Below are 22,605 nucleotides of genomic sequence, written 5' to 3'. Positions count from 1 at the left end.
TGGTTTGCAGTCAAATGCCTTAGGCACTACACCACCAGAGCTCCTACACAAATGAAGTAGGCCAAAAAAAGAACACAAGAGCAGTTTGAGAAGAACCAAGGAAATAAGAGTATGGGTATGCAGGTGGGTCTCATCAGTGGGGTCAAGGACTACATGAAGGGCATTCCTCTTCCTCAAATACTCTGTCTTAAGATTTCCAAGTGTCAGGAAAAAAAAATTCCAAGTGTTTTACTGTCTTGCATAGGTATTTCACTGCTAACCAGAAGGCTGGTGGTTCGAACCCGCCAGCCACTCCTTGGAAGGAAGACTGGACAATCTACTTCCATAGTGATACCACCTCAGAAACCCAAGGAGGGATTGCTGTGAGTAGGATCTGAGTCAATGGCAAGTTTGGTTTTTTTTTTTAGCTGAGAGAAGGGACTAAGGCCTACCCCACCTTAACACAGTTCTAGTTCAGCTCCAGCATTCACTCTCCTATGCCAGATTAAAGTCACACGTCACACCCAGGTCGCAGTTGGAACTGTATGGAGAAAGCCCTCCCAAATCTGAATATACATCTGGTGAGGGGAGAGAGAAAAGGGACCACGAGGAAGGTGGACATTCCCTGGTGACCCCGTGTCCTTGGACACCATTTGCCTTAAACTAGGGATTAAACAACATTAGGGAACCAAGAGAGGAAAAACTTACATGTGGTGCCTGGAGACCTGTGCCTACCTGTTCCATTCCCACACCCAGTCATCTTACCACACCCTTCACCTCACCTTGCTCTCTGCTCAGTCCAGGAGCTGGGAGCCAAAGAGAAGGAAAAAAAGGGAGGGGAGGAAGAGGAAGCTAACTATTCCTTGCCCAACCCCAGTCACACGCCCATTACAACCAAGGGGTAAGCAAGCTTACAGAGAATACTCAGAGGGAGTCCTACGACTTGAGCAGCAAACAGGTCTGAGCCTGGAAAAGACACTGAGAAGTAAAAGATCAAAGGTAAAGAAGGAATGGGTTGAAAGGTGGAGGAAGAAGACAAAACTGAAGGGATCATGAGGTGGAGGCAGGAAACAGTAGGGCTTCAGACTTGGGGCCTAAGTGGGGGGTGAGGGGTGGGAGCAAAGCATAGATGGGGTAAGATTCTCTTATTGTTTCTCTGATTCCTCTCAGGGAACCCTTCACCAGCCCTGAAAAAGAAAACCCAAGTGTAGCAAGGAGGCGCCTTGGTCCTCTTCCTGGTTCTAAGGAAAGGGTCACCTTGAGCCAGCGAGTGTCGTCCGCTGTGTTTGCCTCTAACCCTGTGCTTTCTCAATGTCTCTCTCTGGTCTCCGTGTTTATTCCGCGGCTTCCCTGCGGTTGCCTCCCGTGGGAGGAGGATAGAGGGGTTGCCGGGACAGGCTGAAAGCAGAGAAGCGGTTGGGCAATGTCACCCTTTCACACCAACAGAGTAGACGGCTCGAGTTTCCAATTAAACCGAGAACTTGGGGGAAGGGTGATTGGGTTTCGCTAATCCCCTTAGGTGCTGTCCTCCACTTGGTGCTGAAATCTGGGCGGCCTCATCCCAGGTGGACCCCGGGCATTCTCGGCCTAGGGGTGAGCTCAGAGTCCTCTCAATTACCTGGTGCGTGCTGCCCACCCGGTCCCCACACACCTACCGCGGTAGCAGGCAGAGGTGGAGCCTGCGTGAGCCCCACCCCTGGGGACTGCGGCTCTGGCCTCCCTCTTCCTCCCGCCCGCCAGCCGCTAGCTCATTGCGCCTTTCCTGCAGTCTGGTTGGTACAGGCTCCCACTCCCGCTACAGCTTCCACTCCAGCCCCCATTTCGGCTTCAGCCTTGGACCTGCTGTGGCCTTCGACCTGCAGGGTTGCATCCTCTCTCCTCGTTCCTGCCCTGCCCAAGCTCCTGCTCCGGGATCCCGTAGCTGGACCCTCAAGCCATGGCTGGTCCCTTCTCCCGCCTGCTGGCCACCCGCCCTGGGCTCAGGCTCATTGCTTTGGCCGGAGCTGGATCTCTAGCCGCTGGATTTCTGCTTCGCCCGGAACCTGTGCGAGCTGCCAGTGAACGACGGAGGCTGTATCCCCCGAGGTATCCGTGTCAGAGGCATGGGGCGGGGGGAGCGGGTCGTGATGGCAACGAAGGTGGGGGTGGAGATGAGGAGCCGGACAACAGAGAAGAGCAATAATCTCGAAGGCCCTGTAGCTTGGGGGCTGTACATTCTGGAGACCTCAGTGAGGGTGAGATACAAAACCTTAAGGCAAAAGCGTACCTGAGAACCTGCAACCAACAAACCCCACCCCCAAACCAAGCTATAGCCTGAGAGTTCTGGGTGCATCCACTCTGCCCAAATCCCTGCTTGGAAGACCAGGAACTATCCTCTTTGCTCTCCTCCATCTCGTTTTCCTGCTTGCTCTCCCATATTTCCTGAATTCCCCTCCTTAGTCTTTCCCCTCCCCCAACCCCAATGGTATGTTCATGAGAGGAAACAACTGAGCATATCTGGGGGAACTTAGCCAGCCAGTCAGAGGCAGCTAGAACTGTTGGGAAAAGATAGACCCTGAAGTCTCTAAAGAGATTACCACTGCTTAGCCTCCCTCTAATCCCATCTCCTCCCAAGGAGCAAAGCCAGACAGGCTAATGGGCCAACTCCCAGAAGACTGCACTGGGTTTAGGCTCCCTGTGCCCTCCCACCATGGTTACTGGGTACCCCCTCCCCAGCGCTGAGTACCCAGACCTACGAAAGCACAACAACTGCATGGCCAGTCACCTGACCCCAGCAGTCTATGCCCGGCTCTGCGACAAGACCACACCCACTGGTTGGACGCTAGATCAGTGTATCCAGACTGGCGTGGACAACCCTGGCCACCCCTTCATCAAGACTGTGGGCATGGTGGCTGGAGATGAGGAGACCTATGAGGTAGGGGGGGCCCCAGAGTCTCCCTGGTACCCAACTTATCTTTCCAGTGATCCCAGCTCCCTCTGCCACAAAGACCCTTCATTTTCCCCCATGACTCTGGACCATCTGTACTCAAGTTTTCTGACCCAGTGAAGTTAATCCAAAACTGAGGCCTGGGGAGGGGTTCCCCTTCCTTAAGCATCCTCTCCCCTTTAATTCCCCCTCAGATATTTGCTGAGCTGTTTGATCCTGTAATCCAAGAGCGGCACAATGGATATGACCCCCGGATAATGAAGCACACCACTGACTTGGATGCTAGCAAGGTGGGTCAAATATCCCACTTTTGACTTGCACTGCCATTGTATGCAACACTCTTTGCTTCTCCAAACACTTCATCTTCATTATTTCCTGACTCAGGGTCATTACACTGCTGAGCTTTTAATTTTGGTATAGGGAAAGAATCTTATCTTAAGAGCAGCAGATATGGGGAGGAGAGGGTAAATGAGAATGGCCATGCCTCAAGGTGGGCAATTTGGAGGAGGATTTGTCCACAATGGCCCCTTCACTTGGAAGGCTTGCCCAGTGAGACCCCTTTCTCCCCCTTCATGGATGATCAGCACAAGCAGTGAGGAATCCTATATTCCATAGGGTTGCTCCTTCCCCAAGGGCCCCAGGTTCTACCCATTGTCTTTCTGTGACTTGTATTAATGTTCCTTACCCTCCAGATTCGTTCTGGCTACTTTGATGAAAGGTATGTATTGTCCTCAAGAGTCAGAACTGGCCGAAGTATCCGAGGACTCAGTCTGCCTCCAGCTTGCACACGGGCAGAGCGACGAGAGGTGGAACGTGTTGTGGTAGATGCACTGAGTGGCCTGAAGGGTGACCTAACTGGACGTTACTATCGGCTCAGTGAGATGACAGAGGCTGAGCAGCAGCAGCTCATTGATGTGAGGGTCTTTAAGAGGGACCTGGGTGGGAGAAACAAATGAAATGAAGAGCCAGGGGAGGTGGAAGCAGATGAGCTGAATGGGCTCTGAGAGGCCCAGATGTTATTGTAAGGATTCTTAACCTAGGCCCCTTTGCTCTCCCCAGGACCACTTTCTATTTGATAAGCCTGTGTCCCCATTGCTAACTGCAGCAGGAATGGCTCGAGACTGGCCAGATGCTCGTGGAATCTGGTATGAGATTCCTCCTTACTTCTTTTGTTCTCATACTCCCATAAACACACACACACACACACACACACACATCCCCCAATTCTTGCCTTGTCTCTTGAACCCTGTCCCTCCTTCCCTCCTGCCCTTAGGCACAACAATGAGAAGAGCTTCTTGGTCTGGGTGAATGAAGAAGATCATACACGGGTCATCTCCATGGAGAAAGGTGGCAACATGAAAAGAGTGTTTGAAAGATTCTGCCGAGGCCTCAAAGAGGTTGGAGAAGATTGTACGGGGGAGTTGGGTGGGAGGACATAAGGAAAACCAAAGACTAGCATAGGTAGAATGACCACATAATTTATCAACCAACCTTGGGCACTTTTGAGAGTAGAAAGGGGCACTATTAATGACTTCAGGACAATAGATATAAACCAGGACTGTCCTGAGCAGGACATATGGTCACTCTAAGAATAGGAATTTTGTTGTTGTTATGTGCCATCGAGTCAGCCCCAACTCATAGCAACCCCTCCTTGGGTTTCCAAGGCGGTATCACTACAAAAGTAGATTGCCCAACCAGGAAACTAAGGAAGTTCTGGTAGCATAGTGCCTAAGGCACTTGACTGCTAACCAGAAGGCTGGCGGTTCAAACCCACCAGCCACTCCTTGGAAAGAAGGTTGGGCAATCTACTTACATAGTGATACTGCCTCGGAAACCCAAGAAGGGGTCGCTATGAGTCAGGTCCAACTTGATGGCACATAACAACAACAACAACAAGGAAGTAAATAGAGCAAACATTTACCAAATAATGCGCGGTAGGAATAATTGATTTGAGATGATAGGTTAGTCAGTGTCTGTGGCATGTAGTATGGAATAAAGGGATGTGAAGATGAGAAAAATGTTAGAGATTGGTGTATTCATGATTCTAATGTAGCTACCAAGGTAGACCTTGGCTGTGAAATCTATCATTCTTGCTAAGGTATCATGTCTAAACTTTAAATTGAGAGTGGGAGGGAGATTGGGAAAGGTTGAGTATGGAATGGCTTAACTTCCAGAATGTGTGGCTCTAGATAAGGGGTCTTCAATCCAATTGTTTTCTAGATTCAATTCTAGAATTTCCACAAACCCAACTCTTACTGTATGTTGTCACGTATACAGTTGTATTTTGGACTTACAGAGAGAAAGAGAGAGCTTCTCTCTTCCTTTTAGAATCTTGCTGGGAAGTTTCTGCTGTTTTGGCAAGTAATAAATAACATATTCTGAATGTAAATGGGCAGAGAAGTACTTTTTAAATTATATGCATCTGTTTCCTCATCTGTAAAACTGGGATAATGTTTTCTACTTTTTAGGTTGTTGTTATAGGGATGAAATGAGATAATACATGTAAAGTACTTAGTAGAGTACCTGACCCATAGTAAGCACTTAAAAAGTGCAGGCTACTGTTATTGTTATTCTAGATGGAAGGGTTTTCCCATTACAATATGTAAGAGATCCTCCTATGCCGTGTTTTTTTCTTAGCTATAAACAGGGACTCCTTTACTCACATTGGATAGTGGTCTTCATGTCAATTACTCTAAAGCATCCTCTGTCTCTTCAGTTCTAATAGTCATTTTCATGATTAGGATGCTTCAGTGAAAGAAAAACATACTTCACATACACACATCTGTGAGTCTTTGGCTTTTCTGCTTTGTTTTCACCTTTCTGCTTTTTTACATGTATTCTTTCCACAGCTAAGAGAAGGCTCTTCTTCCTGTTGCAAGGCCCACCCTCTCATTTCCTATCTGAAAGAATCCTTGCAAGCTTGAGGCTTATTAGCATGCAGAACTCTTTGAATAATCAATCCTCTCTCAATTCAGTTACCACCTCTGCTATTTCCCTAGATCATTCCCTAGATCATCACTCCCTCAAGTTTCTCCTCTTCTCTCCACACGCAAGAAAATTTTCCACAACTGACTTGTGATATCAAAATTACTTTGCATACATGATAACAATAACAAATCATTTCACAAGAAGAAAAAAAAAATAACATCATTCTCTCATACCCTCAAGTTTCTGGTTCTAGATGTGGAAAGAGTTCTTGTGGTCTAGGTAAGGGAGGATCCATATACCCCTGATTTTTCACTAACAGAGCCTTTGTGAATTCAGGTGGAGCGGTTGATCCAGGAGCGTGGCTGGGAGTTCATGTGGAATGAGCGTTTGGGATATATCTTGACCTGTCCATCTAACCTGGGCACTGGACTCCGGGCAGGAGTACACATCAAACTGCCCTTGCTAAGCAAAGTAAAGGGGTTGTGGGATTGGAGAGGGGTGTGGGTATGGATGGTAAGGGGATGGGCACTTTGGAAAGGGACTAGAAGTATTATGGCTTATGGCTAAAGGGTAAGGGGAAAGAGCTCTGTGCAGATCTAGGACTCTTTTAGGTAGGGCCACTCTCTGTCTCGATTGACCCTAACCCCCATTTCTATCTCCCCTCTAGGACAGCCGCTTCCCAAAGATCCTAGAGAACCTAAGACTACAAAAGCGTGGTACTGGAGGAGTGGACACAGCTGCCACAGGCAGCATCTTTGACATCTCTAACTTGGATAGACTGGGCAAGTCAGAGGTGAGATCCTTAGTGATTAGAGGGAGGGGGATGGGAGGTATGTAAGAGCTGAAATATGGGAGAATATGAGCTTCAGGAATGTAACAGAATCTGAAATTAAATTCAGGTTGAGTGGGGATGTAATTGGACATGAGTTTCCAGAGCGGGAAAATCAGTGCTAGAGAAAGAAATTTAGGTTGTGGGAACCAGAAATCAAGGGTTAGTGTCCTTCAGGTGGAGCTGGTGCAACTCGTCATCGACGGAGTAAACTATTTGATCGACTGTGAGCGGCGTCTGGAGAGAGGCCAGGATATTCGCATTCCTCCACCTCTCATCCACAACAAGCATTAACTCCCCATCCCTAACAAATGACTCAATACCCTCAGAATTTCTTCCTATTGTAATGGTGGCTGATTCTATTCGTCCTGGACTTGCTCCTATCCTAGTAAAGACTCCTTGCTATGGTCCAGCTATCTGTGTTATTTCTGATGATTTGGTGAGGAGGGAGCAGCCTCCAGGAAAGGAAAAGAGACAGTGGGGTTATATGTGATGGAAAGAGACTCCAGATATGGAATGCCAGGAACATTGAGTTTCAGGTGGGTGGAAAACATTAGCATTTTACCCATATTCCTCATCAGTCTCCTGAGAATAATTAGGAGGCACTTCCATTTGCACTTTATTCATTATGACTTAAGGTTTCTCTCCCAACAGTCTTCCTCCTTAACTGTACAGACAGTTTCAGAGCAGTTGTCCAAGAAAGCATATGGTCAACGCCAGGACCCAGTACAGGTGTGACCAGTCCTGAAGGCCCCAGGCTGTGCTTTGACCTATAAGGAGACAAGGAAAGGGAACAATATCACAACTGTACTCCCCACGAGCCGTTCCCACCTAAATACTAGCTCTCTGCCTTCACTTCAGGGATCTCTCTAAGAACCAGACAGCTGGTTCAGAAGATGGAGGATAAAACTGTGCAGTTGAGAACTCACCCTGCTGTTCTAGGCTTTCCTTCCCCTCATATTGAGCCCATGCAACTGCTTGTCGCTGCTCAGGACTCAGAAAGGCCATTTGCTCAGGAGTGACAGCCACAGCCTGAACACTGGTGAGACTAGATAGTTGGGTGGGGCTGAACACCACCTGGGGGTTAAGACAGGAATCAGTACATCCAATATAGTCTCTACCAGGCCCTGGCTTTACTGTGGTCACCCTAGACCCCAGTTTATCAGTACTTACAGCAAATTTAGGAGCAGGGATGACAGAAATGGTGAGCGGGGTAAGGCCCTGGATCTGTCCCCACAGCAGTGCTGAAATTGCGAGGTCCGGGATGCCAGCTGTTGAAGCAAGTCAGATAGACCTCCATATCTTGTCTTAGACTGGCCTTTCCTCTCTTCAAATCCACAGACCTCCTCTTCCAATTACTCCCAAAACACTCTACCCATAGACCTTCCCAACACGTCTCCAACTTTTTACCTAAACACTTTCTCAGATCCCCACCTTATGAATTGCAGAGTAGTCTCCACCCAATCCATCCCCTAGTATGAAGACCAGGCCCTGACAGCTAGCACCAACAGTCTCCCAGCCTTTCCACCTGCTATTGTTCCAACTTCAGTGAAGATCTCAGGCCCCCAGTTACTGACTGGACCAAAGCCACCAGGCAGCACTAGGAGCTGGGCTAGAACCTCTAGCTGCTCCTCAGAGCACTGGAGAGGCAGGTTACCCAGGAAGAGTGCTGCTTGGCTGTGGAAGAGTGAGAAGAAAAGAAAGAAGAATTCAGCTTCACCCGATAGGACAATAGACAATAAATATAAACCACGCTTCAAATGAGTCCCCTTACTCCATGACCCTTTACTTTCTGGGTGAGCCCATCTTCACCTTAAGCATGACCACTCACACCCCCCTCCACAGGTGACCTAAACTCCCAACTGCTGATATGTTGTAGCTCCTCTGGTCGCAGTCCACAGAGCGTATAACCCAGCGCTGTCAAGTGAATGAAGTCCAAGTGGCTTACGTGCCGGCCACTTTGCCTCAGGAAACTGGAGACCACAATCCGGAGCTGAGGGGTGAGGCAGAGAATACATAGGACAAGAAGAAATATCATAGGAAGTTAATGGAAGAAGAAGAGATTAGAGATATGATAGATGCTACTGGATTATATTATCTGATTATTAAGACCCAAAGATCCAATAGCCATGGGGAAGGTTGAGGATTTAAAAAAAAAAAAAAGGATAGAAAAAAAAGAGGCCAACAGGGAAGAGACAGGAAGGATTATTATGTATCCAGGGCCTTAGGGTGAATAAAGCACAGACTCTGTGAGGTTACTAGTACAGAGTATGAAGATAGAAAGAATGGCCAGGCAGGGTCACAGGAAAAAATTCCTTGGGCTTCAGATGACCTCAAGACCTGGGTCTATGGAATAGGTGTTGTGGGGAAAGGGTAGGGAGGAGGCAAGGTGTCACCTGGACAGAGCTCCAGCCATCTATCTGCCCTAGGGTGCTCAGCACTCCCCAGTCCACTAGCATCAGCTCCTGTAGTTCCCGCTCTCCTAGTCCTATTAAGAGCCGACCCAGCTGCAGAATCTGCTCAGGACGGAATCCTCGGGGTGGACCCCACAACTAGAAGAAAGAAGGGACAATGTGAATTGAAAAAGCACTGGACTAGGAGTCAGAATGCTGGATCTTAGTCTTGCCTCTGATCTTTACCCTGTCACTCTAGGCAAGTCACTTGCCTTCTCTGGGTCTTTGTTAACTGTGAAATGAAAGGTTTTTTTAAAGTGTTATTGAAAGACCTTAGAGTTTCAGTGAAAAAGAACAGCAGAGTCTAGTTCATGAGTTCTAAACTTCTATGTGCATCAGACTCATGAGGGGTGCCAGTTCTAATGCAGATGACCATCTCCAGAAATTCTTAGTCAGTCTAGCATGGGACCTAGCATCAGCATTTTAAAAACCTGGTCCCCAGATGACTCTGATACACACTAAAACTTGCTAAGCACTGTTCTAGTCTCTACTCATTGTACTAGCTCCCTTTCCTCAATATTTGCCCTCTCTGACTTCCCACTTGTTAAAGCAGTCTAACTTTTTATCTTCTATTACCCTTCCCCTCACCAATTTTCCATTACCTTGTGTCTCACACCACACCCAACTAGCTTCCCCATGTTTTTCCACCTCAAACTCCAGTTGGTTTATTCATCTCCAACCTGCTTTGCCTTGCCCATGGCTGCTCGCAGTTCCTCACGCCCAAGTCCAGGGTCTCCTGCAAAGAGTGCCAGGCAGTCCTCAAAGTCTGAGAGCTCCATCTTTGCAATCTGGGTTGCAGACCAGGCTGCTGGGAACGTCCCCCGTATATCTGCACAATTTGGCACAGGTTCTGAAGGGGAAGGGGGAGCCAGAGGATCAATGTAGTGCTGAAATATGCCTAGATATAGAATAACCCCTTTATATATAGAATATGTAATATTTGGAAGATGGGGTAGTGTGGGCAACACGGGTAGGGGGGTTATCATAGTGTGCGATTTATAGCTCAAAGGATGTTGTTGTTGTTGTTTTATGCCGTCGAGTCTGCCCCGACTCATAGCGACCCCTCCTTGGGTTTCTGAGGCAGTATCTCTACGGAAGTAGATTGCCCAACCTTCCTTCCGAGGAGTGGCTGGTGGGTTTGAACCGCCAGCCTTCTGGTTGGCAGTCAAGTGCCTTAGGCACTATGCTACCAGAGCTCCTAAGGATAGTAGAACAATAAGGGGCAAAAGAGGACAAGCTCCTCGTTTTACATATGGGAAGGCTGAGCCCTAGAGGAGGTTTCTCAGGGATTTAATGGCAGATCTAGGATTAGAACCCAGGTCCCTAGCTCCTTCCTACATTTTAGGATTTCCACATTTAGCCAAGCCTACAGCTGAGTTATCTGTTGACAGGAATAAGAAAGTAGGAAAAAGAGAATTTTGGGCCAAACACTTTATGGATTATAAACTCCCAAAACTATAGAACCCTAGAATTAGAAGAAACTTTGGAGATTATCCTTCTAACCTCTTTGTTCTATAGGTAGGAAAACCAAAGCCCAGAAAGCAAAAGTTTGCAAATCTGCTGAAAACACACAGCACACATACAGCCCAGATTTCTGGATGCATTGCTTGATATTCTTTCCTATACACCCTACTAGAGGTATGAATTGTTGGGTAGTTTCACCTGGGAAATCCTCTGAAGCAGGGTGCACAATCCCAGATACCAGGGCTGCTTTTTTGGGAGCCAGTTGTGGTCTCCCACACAGTTGTCCAGCTCGACTCTTCTCCCAGCTCTGCTGTCTCTCTAGAAGTCGCTCCACAGTCTCTGGGCCCAAGATCTCCTGCATAAGGCAGTAGAGACAGGATGAGAGACCTGGGCAGGGTCAGCTACTGCAGCTATAATTCCAAAATCCTGTTTCAATTTAGCCATCTCCCCCAGATCCAGGCTTGACATTCTTTACCTCCAACCTCCTTGGCCTTAGGTCCCCAAAACCAGCTCATCAGTCCCCTCTATGCTCTTACACCCTTCTTTATTACTTCACCTTACCCTGGGGATCAAAGAAATGGCTTCAGTAGACAGAGTGAATATTAGGCGTCCAGCTTGTTCTACTTCATCCTGGCTCCACAACTCTGGCTTCCTGGGGGACAGGAAGAAGATCAGGGACTGAGGCACTAAGGGAACTGTGAAGAAAAGGAAGAGGAAACGAGGACATGGTAGAATTGGGGACTCAGGGCTCCAAGGGACCTCATGGGAGGGGCTGCCACTGATGATGATGATTGAGGAGTTGGCCTTAGGGGCAGGATGAGTTAGAATTTGAAGTTTCTAAATAATTCATACCCAAGAAGAGGTTCCTGCAACAGCAGCCATCCCAGCTCTGTAGCAAATGGCTCTCCCAGGCAGTAGTCCTGCAGCTGACTGAGATAGGAGAGCAGGATCTGTAGGGGGATCCGCCGTGTGCTCTTTATCCCCAGGAATCCAACCAAAGGGCCCAATGCCTCCAGTACTTCCCTTGAGATTGGGGCCTCTTTTGGAGCCTAGGAGAGGGCATAAGGACAATGCCACCTCTGCCTCTTAATATCAGTCTTCAATCAAGGCAGTCAAAGTCCCTCGACCTTCCCTTTCTTCCAGCTCCCATCACAGGACTCTGATGCTCAAAGCTATTATTTATTTTCTTAAACAATGAACCCAGATGGAAGCAGGCAAGAAGACTAAAAAAAGAAGTCCAAGGGATTTTGTGGAATCCAAGGGGTGAGGATAAGAAGCACGAAACAGGCTATTGAGAAATAGAACCTAGAGGCAAATCTGAGGGCTAGAGCATTGGAGACAGGAACCTGTGTGGCAGCAGGGAAGAGGGCCTTGGGCCTAGAAACAGTTATAGGGCATCATCTGAGGGTCAAGGATTGCCAAGGGCAGTAGATATGAGTCAGGTAGGTTTGACTCTTACCAGGTTTTGTAGTGCTCTTTCTGCCAGGGCTGCTCGATGAGGTGGGGTGAGTGCCAGCAGCTGCTCTGGAGCTCCTTGTACTAGCTCCACCACCAACATAATGGATTCATTGGACAATCTGTCCATCAGGCGGATCCTACAGCAATCAGGCAACAGGGTCACTCAGGGAGCTGAGCCAAGTCATGAAGGGACCACAGAACCTTATGTTTCCCAGACAGAATGCAACACCAGTCCAAACCCTGTGGTCCTGGACAGATACTGATATTAAACATTCCCAGATCCAATTCCAACCATTGTGCTTAAAGGAAGAGAATGAAGGGAATGAGATGTTTCTAGCCTATCAGAAAAGAAATAACAAACAACCTTACGTGATCAAACTGACTCAAAGACTCAAATATTAAGTATCGTTAAATTTTTGCTCATCTTGTAGATTAAAATACTGACGTTCACAGAGATCAAATGGTTGGGGCTTATACCCAATTCTCGTTCTTTCCATGGTGTCACCTTTCCTCTGTTTATGAGGAGGTCTCTTCTCCTTTGTATAGCACTATGCCATTTACAATTTCCAGGTAGTATTATCCTCATTTGATCCTTATGATAAAAGCTGTAGGGTAAAATAGAGTATTTTATTTATTCCTTTTTCATGATGAGAAACTCAAGGCTTCTGACTTGTGGTCCAGGATCTTCCACTTCATCATGGCCCATCATGAGATTCTAAATGATCTCAGAGAACCATCATATTTAAACAGAGTTAAATGGCATTTGAAAAGAAAAAAAAAAAAAAAAAATTCTCCATTCTTTTATCGGTACTGTATCTAGGGTTGGCAATACTGGAATTGGGCCAAATAGTACAAGAGCCAAAGTCTGTGGAGAAGTCTAGAAAAATTTAAGGATCAAGTGAATTGTGTTTTTTTTTTTTTTTATTGTGATTTGGGTGAAAGTTTACAGAGCAAATTCAGTTTCCATACAGCAGTTCATATACATTTTGTTTCATGATCACAATTACCCACAATGTAACAGCTCTCTTCCACTTCCTCCCTGTGGTGGTTACCTCTTCCCCATGTCTTTCTTTCCTATGCATTCCTGCCCCCAGCTATCTCCCTGTGCAAACATTGCCCTTCTGTTCTCCCACAATTAATCACTCCAAGGAGTGCATCTAAACCAAAACCAAACTCACTGCTGTCAAGTTGATTCAACTCATAGTGACCTCTCCTTGGGTTTCCCAGGCAGTATTTCTACAGAAGTAGATTGCCCAATCTTCCTTCTGAGGAGTGGCTAGTGGGTTTGAACTGCCAGACTTCTGGTTAGCAGTCCAATGCCTTATACACTATGCCACCAGGGCTCCTAGGAGTACTTCTACTTGATGTAAATGTTCACCCCATATGCCTGTCTATTGTTTGGCTGGAAGCCACTGGAGTGAGTTCAGTTCCAGACCTGAAGGGTAACTAGAGATCATAATCTCAGGGGTCTCACCAGGCTCTATCAGACCAGCAAACCAGCTCTTTGTTTTTTACAAATTTTGAGTTTTGTTCCACCTTGTACTCCCACTCTATCCAAGATACCCTGCACCAATACCCCTCTGAGTGGTTGACAGCGGTAGCTGGACACCACCTAGTTTTTCCAGTCTCGAGGTCATATAGGCTGAACATCGCATGGTCTACTAGTGCCTTGGACTAATTGTTTTCATGCATCTTTGGTTTTCTTCACTCTTCTTTGCTCTGGACAAAGAGAGACTCATTTTTGCATCTAGATGGCTGCTTGCAAGCTTTTAAGACCCTAATCACTACTCACCAAAGTAGGTGAACAATGTTTTTGTGTAGTATATTACGCCAATTGAGCTTGATGTCTCCTGAGACCATGGTCCTGAGCCTATAGATCCAACTACTCACTCCCTCAGGGTGGTTGGCTGTGGCCAAGAAGTTATCATAATTTTGCCCCTTGTTAGCTCTATTAGATATTTGGACATTCTTATAGCACATACAAGTACATATATAGAAATATTGTCTGCCAACCTTGTATATGGTCATGGGTATATTCCCTTTGGCCTAGACATACCTGATCATTCCGCCTGTGTACCCATATATTTACCTGTACATTAATGTTTGATATCACTGACAATGCAGTATTGTATATGTAATAGGGGTGATCTTTGTTGTCTGTACCTCTTGTGTACCTCTCTGTGTCTTCCTCTTCCTCAGTGCCATCACATTGATCACTCGCTTTTGGTACATTGCCCTTCCCTTCAATCAAATCAATACTTGTCTCTTCCTATCTAGCAATGCTCCTCCCCCCTCCCTGGTAACCAACAAAGAAATTTTCCTTCTATATACAAACCTTTCCTTAACTCTTTACAATAGTGAACTATTGTAGGACAATATTTCACTTCAGATATTGAAGGACAATATTTTTCCTTTGTTATTGACTTATTTCACTCAGCATTATGTCCTCCAAGTTCATCCACATTATGCAGTGTTTCGCAGATCCTACAGTATTCTTTAGTGTTGCACAGTATTCTGTTGTGTGTATGTACCATAGTTTGGTTATCGATTCTTCTGTTGATGGGCACTTAGGTTGTTTCCATCTCTTTGCTATTGTAAACAGTGTCGCAAAGAACATGGGTTTGTTTATATCTGTTCTTGTTCTGGCTCTCACTTCTTTAGGATATATACCTAGTAACACAATTGCTGGATCAAATGGTATTTCTATTTCCAACTTCTTAAGGAATCACCATACTGATTTCTACAGTGGTTGAATCATTTTACAGTCCCAACAGCAGTGTATGAGAGTCCCAATCTCTCCACATCCTCACCAGCATTTGTTATTTTCTGTGTTGCTGAACTTTACTATTAGTGCTGGGGGAAGATGGTATCTAATTGTTTTGATTTGCATTGCTCTAGTGACTAATTATCATGAACATTTCTTCATGTGTTTGTTAGCTGCCTGAATATCTTCTTTGGTGAAGTTTCTATTCATGTCTTCTGCCCATTTTTTAAAAATTGCATTGTTTGCTTTTGGATGTTAAGGTATTGGAGTTTTCTACAAATTTTAGAGATAATTCCCTTGTCAGGTATATCACTGCCAAATATTTTTTTTCCCAATCTGTAGGTTCTCCTTTTACTCTTTTTGAGAAGTCTTTGATGCACATAAGAATTTAATTTTTAGAAGGTCCCTATCATCTAGTTTATTTTCTGCTATCTGTATATTTTGAGCTATGCTTGATAATCTACTTATACCATAAATTATGGGGTGAGTTGCTTTTACCATTACCATGTCTCTGGAAGACTATGACAGCAGCATTTTCCTACTTTGACTTGTAGTTGAGATGGCAATGGAATTGGGAATAGGGCTAAAATAGGATAAGAAGCATATAAGTGAAGTACCATAGACTCATAGAATCTAGATTGGGAGGAGCCTTAAGTGCATCTAGTTCTCTCTCCCTTCTCACCTCATACTTGAATCTGATCTACAGTATCCCTGCCATGGAACCATCAAGTTTAGGATGAATAACTCCAATGACAGGGAACTCAGTATTTCAGTTTTTCTTATATTGTGCAAAAATCTGATTTTCATCCCTTGGTCCTAATCCTATGCAGTGGAACCATTCAGAAACATTCTAATCTATTTCTTATTTGATAGCTCTTCAGGTATTTGAAGGCACTTATCACATGTGTCATGCATTTTTTCTTTACCTACTCCTCTAAACACACTGAGAACACAGTATCTTATGCAGATTATAATCCTCTGGGGCAGAATCAGACCATTGCCTCCCTCATTTCAGATACTCTATCTCTATTAATGTGACCTAGGTTATTTTAAGATTATTTGGCAGTCTCACACAGTGATGTCACTCTCAGCTATACCAACCTGGGAACAGTGTTCTAGAAGCCAGTCAATATGCACAGCAACTATGAACAAATCCTTTGCTTTTGGTTATATATGATGTCAGGGAACCACCACATAGAAAACCATCACCGCTACAGCATTTCTGAAGGGAAGATCTTCTGCTCTAAATTAGGCTTTCTGAGGATCCAGGATCTCCAACTCTAGCACTTACGGTAGGTCCAGGAGTAGCTTGGTGTCCAGTTCACGTAGCTCTGGCCCCAGGGTTGCCAACTCTGGTTCTGGCACTGTCATTCTTCGCTGTACCTCCTCCCAGATACAGATTCTCTGTGGGACAGGGTGGAGAAGCAAGGTCAGGGCAGAGCTGAGGACAGGGGCTTAGCAGAGGGACCCATAGTCCCTGGCTCTCTGCTCCCATTAATACCCAAGAACCCCCTCTCACCAAACTCCCTCGAACACCAGTAGGTAGTTGATAGATCATGTGCACCACTTCAATGAAGTCTGCCATTGAGTTGATCTGCTGCAGAAACTCACAGGACATGCCCCCTGCCAGGGTGCCTAAAGCCCTGTGGGTGGGTATGGGTGGGTGAAGATTCATTCAACACATGCCACAGCCTGTCTGCTCCTTGATATCAATGCTCTCAAAACAAGTACAGATGTTTATTAATGGTAATTTACGTTTTGAGCAAATGCTTTTACATAAATATTCTTATTTGGCTCTCCACAACATCAGTGCTGTTTTTCAGATAAGAAAATAAAGATTTGCAGAGGTCAAGTGATACTCCCAACAGAAGTGGCAGTAAACTGAGACTAGAGTCACATCTTCAGATTCTAAAACCAATAGTTCTGTTAATGTGGGCATGGGGAAGGTAATGCCTACTTACACCTGCTTATTCTTGCTTAGCCAGGGTATCTGAAGTCACCTTGAATTAAAATAACCAGAAAATGTCTACTAGGAGCTTACACCAGGCCAGGCACTGGGTTAAGTACCTTATATGCCTTATCTCATTTAATCTTCACAATGACTATCTATGAAGTAGACACCATTTTAATTATCATTCTACAGAGAAAACTGAAGCTTAGAGAGTTTAAATGACTTTCCCAAGATTATGAGTAGGTGGCAGGGCTGGGACCTGAACCTGGAGCTTCTGACTCCTTAGATCTATTCAGAGTAGGTGTGGCACAGTGAATGAGCAGTGGCAAGGGGGAAGGAGCCAGGAGAATGTCCACAAGGCTGGGAGTCTATGTTTTATTCATTCTTGTATCCACCATTGCATATCACATGGTGCCTGACACATGTAGTTACTCAAAAAGTATTAGTTGAATTAAACTAACTGCTCAACACAAGTTACTCACTGCAGATGCCTAAGGGTCACGTTGGTGGGCACCTTCATCTTCTTCCAGAGAAACTGTGCCTACAAGAGAAACAAAGAGGAGCCACTTCCCAGCAGAGATATTGTCCAAGGACCTAAGATGCCTTGGACTTAGTCCTGACTCTTACACTGTGGGCCCCACTAGCCTCCCACTCTTACAAATGCCCACTCCTCTCTCTGAGAGAGGGAGAGACAGAGAAAAATGGAGGAATAAGGAAGAGAGAGAAAAAGAAAGAAAGAACAAAGCAAATCACAGTACAAGGGATAGTAGAAATAAGCCTCAGGTAGGGCTGAGGGAAAGGGAGGTAGAACAGATTGAGGAAGGGGAGTTATGCAGTAAGTGTGGAGAATTACCTGCTGCTCAGACCAGAGCAGTTCCCGGTAGCGCCTTCGGTCAGCCAGGAGAGCCGCGGAATCCAGTTGTAGCAGCTTTAAAGGGAGCAGAGGAAGCAGGCAATCTGGCCAGGTGGTGGGGCTGGGCTGTTGGTGGTGATGGGCACCGCAATGTAATGATAAGTGAGAGGGTCTAGACTTAGCCCTCAGAGCAGAATGGGAGCCACAGGGCCAGGAAGGGACCAAAGCTAGGACAGGGGTGGAGTGGCATTTGCCATTGTAGAAATGCACATCTGAAAGCCTCACATTGGGTCAAATGTTTGGTCAAATATTGCTGCTATTTAGGTATCTGATGAATTAAAGTCCCCTGGCCTCTTGAGCCTTGGTCTTTTCATCTGCAAGTGGGATGGTTGACCTGGGAGATCTCTCAGGCCCTTCTGGAGTCGACATTCTAGGACAGTATGGGTCATGCTGCCCTGCATCTGGAACTGAAGAGATCTAATGTCTGGGTGGGTGCAGAACTAACCTAAACTCTTAAGGCCACTGCAGGGAGAGTGTGCAAGGCAGCATCAGCCATATGAAACTGTCCTGGGACACGGAGAGGAGCTGACAGCAGATCCCACACGTACCTGACCAGGGATGCACACAGTTGCACCAGCACCTGTTGCACCTGTATTTTTAATGCCATCTTTCACCTGCATAAGAATTGGCAGTATTGTGTGTTTAAGGGAGTAGGGAGATATGGAGAGGCCTTCCCTAGCCACAGGGAAGATGCTCTCCTCCTGTCAGAGCTCACATCCCCAACTATTCATCCTCCCTGCCACTCATACCCGAAAGCTCTGCAGCAGTGCTGCGGTTTGGCAGGCTGAGAGGCGTGACAGTTCCGGGGCCAAGCAGGAACAGGCCCCAACCAAAACTCGCCTAGGGATGGCCTGGAGTGTCTGGGGACTGAGGCCTGGCAGCAGAGGGTGCAGGGAGCAGAGTTCCTCCAGGGACAGCTGGGGAAAAAGACAAGAGGTGTGAAAAAGAGGGGCAGATGCAGGAGCCTGGGGAAATGGGAACAGAGACCTCTGAGGTGTTGTTGAGAAGTTGCTGCTACTCACATCATGCTTTGGGAGGAGGCGTCCAAGCAGCAGGACAGCCTGAAGTGGGGTGGGACAGAAACAGCAGCTCTCAGGTCCCAGTGCCCAGGTCCTAAGCAGATCGCTAGAGTCTGCCCTCCAAAACTTTCAGCCCTCACCAGATAAGAAACTCATCCTCTTTATGTGACTGGCCCAGCTTGTGCTAGGTGGGATGGGAGTCAGAGCATGTTTCCTGGTGGGCACCTCCCAACCCTTGTCCCTCAGTGGTAATTCTCCCCCCAGTGACCAGGCTGGTTCAGGGTCCTTTTGATCTGAGGAAGGTGGATGAGGGGATCCTCCTAGAAAATAGAGTTCACCTCCAGTGCTCACCCAGGGAAAGGAGGTCTCAGGGGGGCTGATGGTATCTCTGAATGTGATTCTCTTGAACGGGGTTCCAGGGGTTGGAGGGTGGATGCCAGGGAGTGGGACAGGCCCACCTGGGCAGGTGTGATACTGGTTCCCTGCAGGGCAGGAAGTATGGCTCTAAGCTGGGGCTCTGACAGCTCCTGCAGGAATCGGAGGCCCAGCTCAGGAAAGAGAGGGGCCCAGACCTGCAGCTCCCGGGGGCTCAGCACAGTTCCTCCAGCTGAGCGCAATACTCCCAGAAGTTCATATGCCACCTGCAATCAAGGAAGGTTTAGGACTGGAGAGGAAAGTTGGATGAACCTCGAACCTCCTCTCTAATGCCACATCTAGATTTTCCAGGGTCTGGGCTAGGACTTGGAACTAGGGATAGGACTAGAGAAGATTAGGTTCTAGATGGCAAAGATGTTTGGAGCATCATATGTCACGGGGTAGGTCCAGGAAGAGATGGTAACAGATCAGAACAGCCATGAAATAGGGAATGGAGGTGGCAGAGGTGGGATGGGAGACTGGCACCACTGTACTCAAGCTTAGTTGAGATGACTGGGCAAGTCATCCACACTGGCCTGGAGTCTTGTAGGTCTATGCCAAGGGGCTCACCCGTCCTTGTGGGCTGAGGGTCCCGTTGGCTGCACATTCCAACAGCCCCCGTTCTACTGGTCCCATCGGATCATTCAAGGGTACCAGGCTCTGCAGCTCCTCTGGGCTCAGGAAACAGGCGAGGGACCCCAGCCTGAGGAGGGCATGAAGCTGGCCTTTATGTGGTTACCAAGGCTGGTACTAAGGCAGGGATTATGTGGGTATATGGAGTAGGCACTCTGACCACTAAACTAGAAAACATGGGCATCATACATAGGCCCAGAGCCCTATACTGCCTAGGGCCATTGCTTACTCTCTTGCCCCTTCCTTCCCAGGACCCCAACTCAAAATATGACAGCTGTATCTGCCTCTCTCTACCTTTCCCACATTGGCCTTGGTCACTGATAACACAACCACTCACCTGCGTACCTGCTCTTCCCCATCCTGGACACTCTGGTTCACCAGGCTGCGTAGCACATGTCGGGCTTGCCCTGGCCCAAGACCTGCCCCTGGCCAGCTATCCTCCAGGGCCTGGATCTGAGATGGAAAAGTCACTGTGGGATATGTGTTGGGAGGGGCCCACTAGGAGATACACTAGTGAATCCCACCCTACCTAGCTGAAGATGGGCCAGTAAGTAAAGTGGATGAGTCTCATACCTGGTGAGGGCTGAGCTGCAGAAAGTTCTCCAAAGGGAGATGGGGAAGCAAGGGCAGCACTGACCACAGCAGCTCCTGGGACCAGGCAGGTACTTCTCCAAACAGCTCAGGGGCCAGCAGTCGTTTTGCCAGAGCCTCCTTCTGTTCAGGCCTCATTCCTGGGCTGTAATCCCGGATAGCAGCCAGACTAGGGAGAGTAGTGGGTCTTTTTTTTTTTTTTTAAATTTTTAATGTGATTTGGGTGAAAGTTTACAGAGATAATTCATTTTCCACGTAGCAGTTCATATACATTTTGTTTCATGACATTGACTGCAATCCCCACAATGTAACAGCTCTCTTCCCACTTTCTCTCTGTAGTTACCTCTTCCCTGTGTCCTTTTTTCCTATGCATTCCTGCCCACCCCACCCCACTTCCAGTTATCTCCCTGTACAAACACTGCACTTCTGTTCTCCCATGACTCATCGCTCTAAGGAGTGTATCTACCTGATGTAAATGTTCACCACATACGCCTGTCTATTGTTTGGCTGGAAGCCACAGACCTGAAGGGTAACTAAGGACCCTAGTCTTGAGTCTCTTACCAGGCTCTATCAGATCAGTAAGCCTGTTCTTTCTTTCTTTCCTTTTTTTTTTTTTTATTTTATGATTTTGAATTTTGTTCCACATTGTTCTCCCACACTATCCAGGGTTTCCTGCACTGATCCCTTTCCAAATGTAGGGAGAGTAATGGGTCTTAACTTTTGGCCCTATTCCAAACTGCTGTCCCCTGGCCCTTTGCAGCTCTTCTCTCATGGATAGGAGGGAGACTCTCTTGGTTTTAGTAGAGAAGAATTCTGCAAGGGGCTGCTCCAGGTTGGTGGGGTTGGCTTGACTCAGATAGGTGTAGGCAGGGTCGTGCAGGGACCTTACACAGTGTCGTTGGCCAACAGGGATGGTGGGAAGCGCATCAAGTCAGAGACAGCCAAAAAAGGTATGAGCGGTGACAAGTCAATAAATAGCTGAGAAGTGAGACGTGGGTACCGCTGAAGCAGCAGGGCTGTCAGGCGACCCAGAGCCTGCTCCTCAGATTGTGGCACCTGTGTAGACACAGGAATGGATACTGACTCTGGAGATGTTCAGTATCCTTGCCACCACTTCTCTTGAATTCCTCCTTCCACTGAGGCAACCCCTCTGCACACCAGGTTCCAGATATTCTTGATCCCTAGATCCCCTCCATCCTCATTCCCCCCTCCCTCTATGCCTACCTGCAGCTGGGCCCAGGAACGGTGCATCAGTGTCAGGAATCTTTGAGCAGCCTCCCTCTCTGCTGAAAGTACCAGCTGCTGGAGATTTTCTGGGGGCATATGCAGGTATTCCTGGGAGTTAGGAGGGCATGGTGGGTATGGTCACACTGGGAAGGGATCTCAGGCCATGGCTGTCACCCAGCTCACCCACATGCCCTTCCACCTATTACCTGCACTAGAATCTGCAGGGCCCAAACGCTCTTCTCCCTCTGGAGCAGATCCCACAACACAGGCTGGTGGGGAGATAAACAAGATGCCAAGACAGTTGTCTTCTCTATCCCTCTGCAGCTTCCCCAGGCACTGCAGCTCCACTTGCTGGGATGTTTGTCTTTCATCTGAAGCTAGTATGTATGTCTCTTCAGAGCCTAGGGCTTAGGGCCTAGAGCCATTGTCTACTCTCTTGCCCCTTCCTTCCTAGGACCCCAACTTAAAATGACAGCTGTATCTGCCTCTTTCTACCTCTCCCACATTGGCCTTGGTCACTGATAACACAACCATTCACCTGCATACCTGCACATGGGCATATGTCAGGGATTATATCTCAAAATTTTGTACCCTCTCCCAAGCATGAGGTAACAAGCATGAGCCATAGTTGGGTCAATACTTACTTGTAGATATGAAGCAAATTACTATAAGTCAATCTAATCACATTTCACTGGCCTCAGGGCTTAAGAAAGGTAGGCCCTAACATGGAGTAAGGAATCTATATATCCTACTGAACCTAGGAAAGTGCCTTGAACATAACAAGCATTTAGTGAACTAATTACAGGATATACATACTCTAGCCCTTCACTCCACAGAAAAGAAATTGAAGCCCAGAAAAGCCAAATTAAATTATTTGCATAAAAGCTGCCATCTAGATGAAACAATGGGTCTCTCCTCGTCCAGGGCCAAGAAGAATGAAGAAAACCAAAATTTCATGGAAACAATTAGTCCTAGTGACTGGTACACCATCCGATCTGCAGCCTATATGACTATGAGACCAGAAGAACTAGATGGTGCCTGGCTACTACTGTCAAC

The 22,605-nt window shown here is 47.1% G+C and overlaps 2 protein-coding genes across 2 annotated transcripts in view; one reads left to right on the top strand and one right to left on the bottom strand.

Moving 5' to 3' along the window:
• Positions 1–1,915: 1,915 nt before the first annotated feature.
• On the top strand, positions 1,916–6,956 carry LOC103192285 (creatine kinase U-type, mitochondrial). The gene is made up of 9 exons (XM_007935253.2): positions 1,916–2,064; positions 2,695–2,893; positions 3,100–3,195; positions 3,598–3,819; positions 3,965–4,050; positions 4,179–4,302; positions 6,170–6,304; positions 6,501–6,626; positions 6,840–6,956. The coding sequence occupies exons 1-9, from the start codon at positions 1,916–1,918 to the stop codon at positions 6,954–6,956; spliced, it is 1,254 nt and encodes a 417-aa protein (XP_007933444.1).
• A 387-nt stretch (positions 6,957–7,343) lies between these two features.
• STRC (stereocilin) overlaps positions 7,344–22,605 on the bottom strand; it is a 36,084-nt gene continuing 20,822 nt past the window's right edge. The window contains exons 5-29 of the mRNA XM_007935257.1: positions 21,756–21,818; positions 21,547–21,657; positions 21,212–21,378; positions 20,305–20,491; positions 20,069–20,184; positions 19,669–19,801; positions 19,143–19,325; positions 18,688–18,726; positions 18,415–18,582; positions 18,214–18,279; positions 17,606–17,731; positions 17,235–17,293; positions 16,321–16,444; positions 16,093–16,205; positions 12,039–12,174; positions 11,432–11,628; positions 11,141–11,231; positions 10,778–10,934; positions 9,796–9,965; positions 9,059–9,214; positions 8,513–8,655; positions 8,191–8,339; positions 7,836–7,933; positions 7,592–7,739; positions 7,344–7,432 (exon numbers count right to left, since the gene is read on the bottom strand). Coding sequence (XP_007933448.1) covers positions 7,344–7,432; positions 7,592–7,739; positions 7,836–7,933; positions 8,191–8,339; positions 8,513–8,655; positions 9,059–9,214; positions 9,796–9,965; positions 10,778–10,934; positions 11,141–11,231; positions 11,432–11,628; positions 12,039–12,174; positions 16,093–16,205; positions 16,321–16,444; positions 17,235–17,293; positions 17,606–17,731; positions 18,214–18,279; positions 18,415–18,582; positions 18,688–18,726; positions 19,143–19,325; positions 19,669–19,801; positions 20,069–20,184; positions 20,305–20,491; positions 21,212–21,378; positions 21,547–21,657; positions 21,756–21,818 — 3,189 coding nt within the window. The remainder of the gene's footprint in view (positions 7,433–7,591; positions 7,740–7,835; positions 7,934–8,190; positions 8,340–8,512; positions 8,656–9,058; positions 9,215–9,795; positions 9,966–10,777; positions 10,935–11,140; positions 11,232–11,431; positions 11,629–12,038; positions 12,175–16,092; positions 16,206–16,320; positions 16,445–17,234; positions 17,294–17,605; positions 17,732–18,213; positions 18,280–18,414; positions 18,583–18,687; positions 18,727–19,142; positions 19,326–19,668; positions 19,802–20,068; positions 20,185–20,304; positions 20,492–21,211; positions 21,379–21,546; positions 21,658–21,755; positions 21,819–22,605) is intronic.

This window comes from Orycteropus afer, unplaced genomic scaffold, assembly GCF_000298275.1.
Source record: "Orycteropus afer afer isolate SDZICR_OR568_19922 unplaced genomic scaffold, OryAfe1.0 scaffold00026, whole genome shotgun sequence".
In the NCBI taxonomy this organism is placed as follows: domain Eukaryota; kingdom Metazoa; phylum Chordata; class Mammalia; order Tubulidentata; family Orycteropodidae; genus Orycteropus; species Orycteropus afer.
Note: the sequence above shows the minus strand (reverse complement) of the source record. Positions and strands in the feature narration are given on the sequence as shown.